At 40.4% G+C, this 7,182-nt stretch overlaps 1 protein-coding gene across 1 annotated transcript; it reads left to right on the top strand.

Annotated features, from left to right (window-relative positions):
• Positions 1-1,502: 1,502 nt before the first annotated feature.
• Positions 1,503-7,182, top strand: LOC119739086 (importin-4-like). The gene is made up of 4 exons (XM_038213920.1): positions 1,503-1,597; positions 5,873-5,959; positions 6,740-6,819; positions 7,137-7,182. The coding sequence occupies exons 1-4, from the start codon at positions 1,532-1,534 to the stop codon at positions 7,180-7,182; spliced, it is 279 nt and encodes a 92-aa protein (XP_038069848.1). The 5' UTR covers positions 1,503-1,531.

Genomic DNA, 7,182 nt, shown 5'->3' on the forward strand with positions numbered 1-7,182 from the left:
ATAAGCATGGGCGTCGCTGGGAGGGGGGGGGGCAGGGGCGCTTGCCCCCTCTCCCCCCGGAAAGGGGGCATTTGATCAATCCCACCACCACCTCCCCCCCCCCCCCCCACCTTAATTTTTGTGGTGAGAAACTATAAAATGAAAACAACTTGCCCTGTTGATTGTCTACGGACAAGGCAACTGGCTTGTCTGCCTTCCAAAGTGTTTCAAGTTTATACTTTGTGTGTCCATGCAGAATCTTGTTTAATAATGTTCAGTTTCTTGTATAAATATCTGCGAGTTAATGATCAAAAATAGTCTTTCATTCCAAAAAATTAACACAAATGTTACATACGTTAGGAAGATAGTAAATTTTAAGCTAAGATGTGTCTAATGTACCGATCTGCAGAATATTATCATGTCTGAAAAATCGTTAAAAAGATGGACTTTTTCTTTGAAATTAAATCTCAACTAAACACATAGATGGTTTTTATCAAGAATTGAGCGGTAAAGGTTAAATTTTTGTGATCCTTTGTTCTGACAAAATTATTCATAACTTAACTGGGCTTTGTCTAAAGAAATAGTTGTCGACCCGACCACTCTGCGTTTGTAACTCAACCAACGCCTAGACCTGTAGTTCTAAGTTGGATCATGAATAGAACCCTCTGGTGATGTTGCGTTGTAAAATAATAATTAAACAGCGCCGACATTTTTGTCCGTCCAAACTGGTGTATTGCTAGAAAAATAGCAATTTAGAAAAGGAATCAATTTTTTTCGGCATGAAATCTTAAATAACGTGGGAAATGATTCTTGGATATGACTTTTTTTTTAATAAACCAGTGGCGTAACCGTAGGGTTAAACTTGGGAGGGGGCACCTTGGGGTACTTGAATTTCAAATTTTTTTTTGGTGGGTGGCTCTAAAGTCAAATATATTTCTGTTAAACAGAGAGGGGGAACGGGGGACGGACACGGTGGGGGGGGGGGGGGGGGGGGTAGGGGGGGGCACATGTCCCCTTCCGGAATGCCCCGCAGGCGCGGTTGTAGAGCCAATATTTTTTTTGGGGGGGGGGGGCTAGCAGGATGGATCCAGATTTTTTTTCAGGGCGGCGTGCTGAAATGTAGACCGGTTATTTTCTCAAGACACTTAGGCCTCCAAAAATCAATAGAAGAGGGCAAGGGGCTCATGCCATATTTTCAGTGGGGAGCGCTGGTAGAATCCCACAATCAGGCACACTATATTAACTAAAAGTGAACAAATGCACTCTATCTTCTCACGACTATTTATTTAGGGGTAGACCGTTCGCATGTACGTCACATTCTTACATTTTGCTATTGAATTTTTTTTTAATGAATTTTTTTAGGGGGGGGGGGGGGGGGCTAGACAAAATTTGAGGGGGGGGGGGGCTAAAGTCACCAGGTCCCCCGGTAGAACCGCCACTGATGCCCCGTAGTTATGCCACTGTTTTAATATACCCCCTTCCCCCTCCCCCAACCAAATAACTAATTTTGCTCTCATGGGGGCGACACACACGCATCACTTCAGAATCTAAAATGGCGGCCCCCTTGGAAGGAATTTTGCACAAACTGCTTGTGCCAAATAGCTCCGTAATTCAAGAGGTGAGTATCAATGGCAGGAAAAAACATAAGAGCTGTGAAACATTTTTCTTTTAGAATATTCTTGGGAAAGACTGTTGCATCCTGGGCACAATTGCAGAATACCCCGCCAGTCGCCACTCGATCTACTGTATCCACCTCGCGACCGTAGTCGTCATTGTCGTACATTAATAACATGTCGTAGCCGGCTACGAGGTCACGGTTGGTTGACCTTAATAAATATTCTCAGCTTGTATGAATTATGCGTCATGCTCCATTGCACTCCCACTTCGTAACCGCGTAGCCGCCAACAGGGTAGTTGGTTTGGACTTAAAAAAATTACAGCAACTCCCATTCCTTTTGTGATGCTTCGTTCTCAAGCATATTCAAGGGGACTCCCACTCTGTATCCGCGTAGCCGCCAACAGGGTGGTTGGTTTGGACTTTTTCAGCAACTCCCATTCCTTTTGTGTTGCTTCTTTCTCAAATAATGGACCCCCACTCAGTATCCGCGAAGCTGGCATGCACTTGAATTGTTTCTTTTCCAGTGATTCCAACCTCGTAGCCAGAGAATTTAGGGGTGTATTTCCGAGTGGTGGGGTATTCTGCAATTGGTAATCCTTATCTTTAGGACACCTCTATTTTTACGAGTTCTGTTCAAAACTGACTTTTGCATGTGACTGTCCAGTACCGAGGTGACTTTTGCAGGCTAAAGCAGTCTTTTTTCCTCAGATAAACTCATGTTAGTTGTCATTTTGAAGAGTCACTTTGGCACTGGACAGTCATCTGCAAAAGTCAGTTTTGAACAGAACTCGTAAAAAATAGCATGAATAGAGGTGTCCTAAAAGTAAGGATTACCCTGCAATTACTCCACATCCTGACTCCACTTGTTATTAATAATTGGTCAGTCACTAGCACTAGCAGCACTGCCTGGTCCGGCTCTGTAGACTCTAGTCCGAGTAACCGGACCCAAATTCCGAGCAACACGATTCTGTCACTGGCCAAAAAAACAACATTTTCCAACAAAAACATCAGAGTTCACCCTCAAAACGGCCTCCAAATTACTAGATATGCCACCTGAGGTACAAGAACGTGGAAGACATCGATGATTAAGATGGGAGTTGCTTGTACTGAAGTTTACTTACAATCCGGATGGAAAGTGAAATTTCCCGTTCAATTCCAAGAGCTCCCCTCGCGATCGTGAACATGTTAAATTTCCGACTTGTGTTAACGTTTTTACGATGCGATGTTGTCTTCATGCCCAGCGTTCATTCGATAGTCCCCGTATCCCGAGTGCGATTCCGTTACCGAGCACGCACAATGCATCGATTATGATAATGAGTAGACTGGATCACGTTTGTAAACACAAGTGCATTTCGAACGATAATACCAAGTCGGGAACTACGTCAGCTTTTATTTGCGGAAATCCGTTCAAGCTAGTTCCCGACTGCCTTTTATCATTCGAAATGCACTTGTGTTTACAAATGTGATCCAGCCTACTCATTATCATAATCGATGCATCGCGTACGCTCGGTAACGGAATCGCAATCGGGATACGGGGATTATCGAATGAGCACTGGGCATGAAGACCACATCGCGTTGTTCAAACATTAACACGAGTCGGAAATTTAACGTGTTCACAATCGCGAGGTGAGCTCTCGGAATTGAACGGGAAATTTCACTTTTCATCCGGATCGTAAGTAAACTTCAGTACAACTATTTTAATTATCGATGTCTACTTGTACCTCAGGTGGCGTATCTAGTAATTTGGAGACCATTTTGAAGGTGAAATCTGATGTTTTTGTTGGAAAATGTTGGTTTTTGGGCCAGTGACAGAATTGTGTTGCTCGGCATACATGTATAACCATTAGCTTGGACCCTACTATCGCCAGACCATGTCCGAATGTTAAAAAAGCCGATAAGTTGGGTCCAAGTTACTCGGACTAGCAGCACTGAAAGTGCAAAACTCCTGTTGAAAACTCAGAAAAGATTTGGGAAAGAATGTTGCAACCTGACGTCACTTGTTGTGCACAAAGTCTATGGAGAGTCAAAGACAATTTTCTAAGTATTTAGAAAATGTTTCTCAGTCCCAAATTCATGTCTTATTATTTTTGCAACAATGACTGACCTTCATTGAGGTGATAAATGAACATGGCGATCGTGAAGTGTACGGCCCCTGTTTTGTTTTGATCGAATTAGAGTCAAAAATGTTTTTCATTGCTCAAAAATCACCTTTACAATCTAAAGCAGACTTTTCTCAATTCTAATTACACCCGTTTTGCAATTTTGAAAAGATTCACAATTTTCCTGCATGGTTTGTGCCTTGCAATTCAGCACGCCCTGCTTGCGGTACATCACGTGGTGATTGCCATCTTTATTTTCTGGTCGCGTGTTGTCGCCGCGCTTTCATCATCATTTGGGCTCAAATTTCCCTCAAAAAATGAAACCCTGCCCTTTATCTATGACAAACTATTGAGAATGTCGCCAACTACATGTAGTTTGGTAGGTCCAATAATTTTAAATGGGATTTTGTTCCCTTATACTGGAACCGGGCCCTACACTACATGATCGCCATGAACATGATGAAGAAAAAGAAGTGTCAGGTTGCAGAATTCTTTCCAAAATTTGAATCTTGGACTGGGATTTTCAATTTTGTTAGAAAATACTTTGAAAATGCACTCAACTCTCCATAGACTTTGTACCCAACAAAAGAAGTGGCGTCTGGATACTACTACGGTTGTACATTCTTTCTTGTAACTTAACAATAACAACATACTTAAGTCTAGCCCCATAAATGTGGCAAATTTACTGGACTACCTCCGTAAATAAAGGCCACACTACCACCATGTACAAAAACATGTCGAACTTTGTCAAATTTTGATTTTCACATTTAGGCTTTTTGTAGTTTATTTTTGCTTTAGAAGCATACTCACCCTCTTTATAGGTTAATTAATCAGAAAGTGCTGCCTTTTTCAGATGTCTAATTTTCGTGCAATTTCATGTTGAAATTTTGATACGCAAACGTGTGCAAACGAATCTGAAAATTTCACGAAAAATAGACATCTGAAAAAGGCAGCACTTTCTGATCAGCCTATATAGAGGGTGAGTTAGTCCGAAAATTTGGGACTCTCAATACTGTGTATGAGAGTCCCAAAACTTAAGGTATTGAAAACATGCAAAACAAGAAAATAGACTGGCACCTATAACAACCAGTCCAACACAGCTTCAGTACTGCATCAATCAACCATGCCAAAAGAATTTAAGAAACATGTGGCATGAAGCGGGAACTGTCTCAACTTACTACACATTTCTCCATAGTAAAGCCACCAGACTATTGACACTGAATGAAGAGGTCAGTCTTTCCAAATAGTTGGACCATGGTTGGACATGTACCAGTCTAGTCTTTAGCCCCATTTTGGAATCACTTGACTTCCCTCTCATGTGCAAAATATTGAAGAAAAGTCCTTTAAAAATTGAATTCGGTCTGCAAACTTGGTTGGTGGAATACTGAAGACATTTTCTTTGCCCCAGTGGAATTTTTGGAGAAATTTGCTGGCTAAACTGTGAGTAAAGTGGGCCTGATTTAGTTTTGCACGTTAGTATGCTTCTAAAGCAAAACTAAACTACAAACTAAGCCTAAATGTGAAAATCAAAATTTGACAAAGTTCTACATGTTTTTGTACATGTTCCAAGTTTGGCCTTTATAAATTTACGGAGGTAGTCCAGTAAATTGGCCCATTTATGGAGCTAGCTTATGTCCTATTCTTGTTTGAAATGTAGAAGCTATTTAAACATATTAAAATAGGAAAAATGTTGAAGTTTCATTTCTAAAGTAATTCCTTGAACATGTCAAGATATAAGCCCACTGATAATTCTAATCGCACTGTGTGAGATCTGCTTGCCGACAATGGCCGAAGAGATAAACAAAGTATGGGCGACGTGGTAACCAAACCGCATTCTGTAATTATTCATCTTATGAAAAGGAGATGGAAATCGTTGGCACCAAAGTTGGAGCATACAAAACATCTTAAACCATGGTGCCGTAAAAAAAAAAAATCTAAATTTTGCATATTCTTCAATAATGTTCAAAACAAGAACTTTTCTTTGATTTTAGTGGTCCCTTGCTATGATTTTGCAAAATAAATCAACTGCAAACGTGCAATTGTGGGATAGCAGGGTACCAATGAAATCAAGGAAAATGTCTTGTTTTGAGCATAAGAGTCCAGTATTTTGAACCACATTGATGGGACTAGGATCATCTCAACTATAGTTGGGTAATGTTATTAATTTTCCCCCGTAGGGTACTCGAGAATTGAAGCAAGCTCTGAAGGATCCTAACATTGTCCCTGGACTCTTTGCAGTGCTGACCAGCTCCGACAACCCCCAGGTAAAAGCACCAAATTTGAAGATTTCACCGTTTTACAGATATGCCACTTTTCAGGTTTTAATCTGAATTCCGGGGTTTTTTCTTCAAAAAATGTGACAAATTAAAAGTGCTGGATTTGGTCTGAAACATCCAGAAAACACATTTTTGAAAGGGGGTAAGGGCAGTTTCAGGCTTTTGGTAGTGTTTCAGGCTTTTTATTGAAATATTTATGGCATCTCAGGTTTAAAGAAACTAACATGTCAGTTTGAATTTTTACCATATTTGAATGTACGTACACTGCACTTTGCGATCCAAAATGTCCATATCATCCGATAAGCATGTCAAAGTATGAGTAAGTTTTCGTGCTAATTAAGGCCCCTTCAGATATCAAGAATTGAAGATTCATTGTGACGTTCGCCGTTACCCTAGCAAATTTGCTTTGCCCTGAATCTTGTGTGAGGTATTAACCGGACTAAAGAGAGGCCATTATTGCAGTGCATGATGGGAAAAAAGTTAAAACATTGCTCAACAGTTTCCATTTTGCCTGAGGCAGCACTAGCAGTATGTACTCATTTTCCCACAAATTAAGTTAAACATTTTTGTGTGAATAATGATGGTTACTACATACGAGACTTCTAAATCCGTTCGTGTTTGTGTTGAACTGGAACTATAAACGATGAAAGAAAGCAGGATAATATATGCAGGAAATCGACTGTGAAGTTGAGGCAACACTTGCTGGTGTCCTGCTATTTGAATCGTTCCTACTGGTGTTGATAAATTATCTGTGTTTGAACTCCACAGATACGGCAGCTTTCCGCTGTGCTTCTTCGGCGTCGAGTTGTTAAGCAATGGACCAAATTACCTCCGGATGTCGGCCACAAGTAGGTTCTTTTCAAAAAAAGGGGGAGGGGGAATTTAGAGATGAAGGAAAATTAATAATAAAAACACGCTGTAGCAAGCGTTAAAAAGGCTCAAATTGCCAGTAAAATTCAACCAGACGACAAGGCCATTATCTTAAAAAGTGTTATCAGACTAGAAGTGATTTTGAAAGACTTCTGATAAACTGAGAAATAAAACATTATTTATAGTTTGATACAAAAATGTTTAGTTGAAGTGATTACAGCCATGTTATGGACAAGAACATTTTTCTTTAAACTTGCCATTAATGATGAACGTTTTATGCTGTTTTCCTTTGCAGTCTGAAGCAGATATCATTGCAAGTCCTTCTTAGAGAAACAGAGTAA

Source organism: Patiria miniata, unplaced genomic scaffold (assembly GCF_015706575.1).
Source record: "Patiria miniata isolate m_02_andy unplaced genomic scaffold, ASM1570657v1 HiC_scaffold_30, whole genome shotgun sequence".
Lineage (NCBI taxonomy): Eukaryota > Metazoa > Echinodermata > Asteroidea > Valvatida > Asterinidae > Patiria > Patiria miniata.

Excerpts from the sequence above, each read along its gene's own strand:
- LOC119739086 (XM_038213920.1), top strand. The coding sequence starts at position 1,532 with ATGGCGGCCCCCTTGGAAGGAATTTTGCACAAACTGCTTGTGCCAAAT. Across the intron at positions 1,598-5,872 it reads ATAGCTCCGTAATTCAAGAG|GGTACTCGAGAATTGAAGCA; the intron begins GTGAGTATCAAT and ends TTTCCCCCGTAG. Across the intron at positions 6,820-7,136 it reads CCTCCGGATGTCGGCCACAA|TCTGAAGCAGATATCATTGC; the intron begins GTAGGTTCTTTT and ends TTTCCTTTGCAG.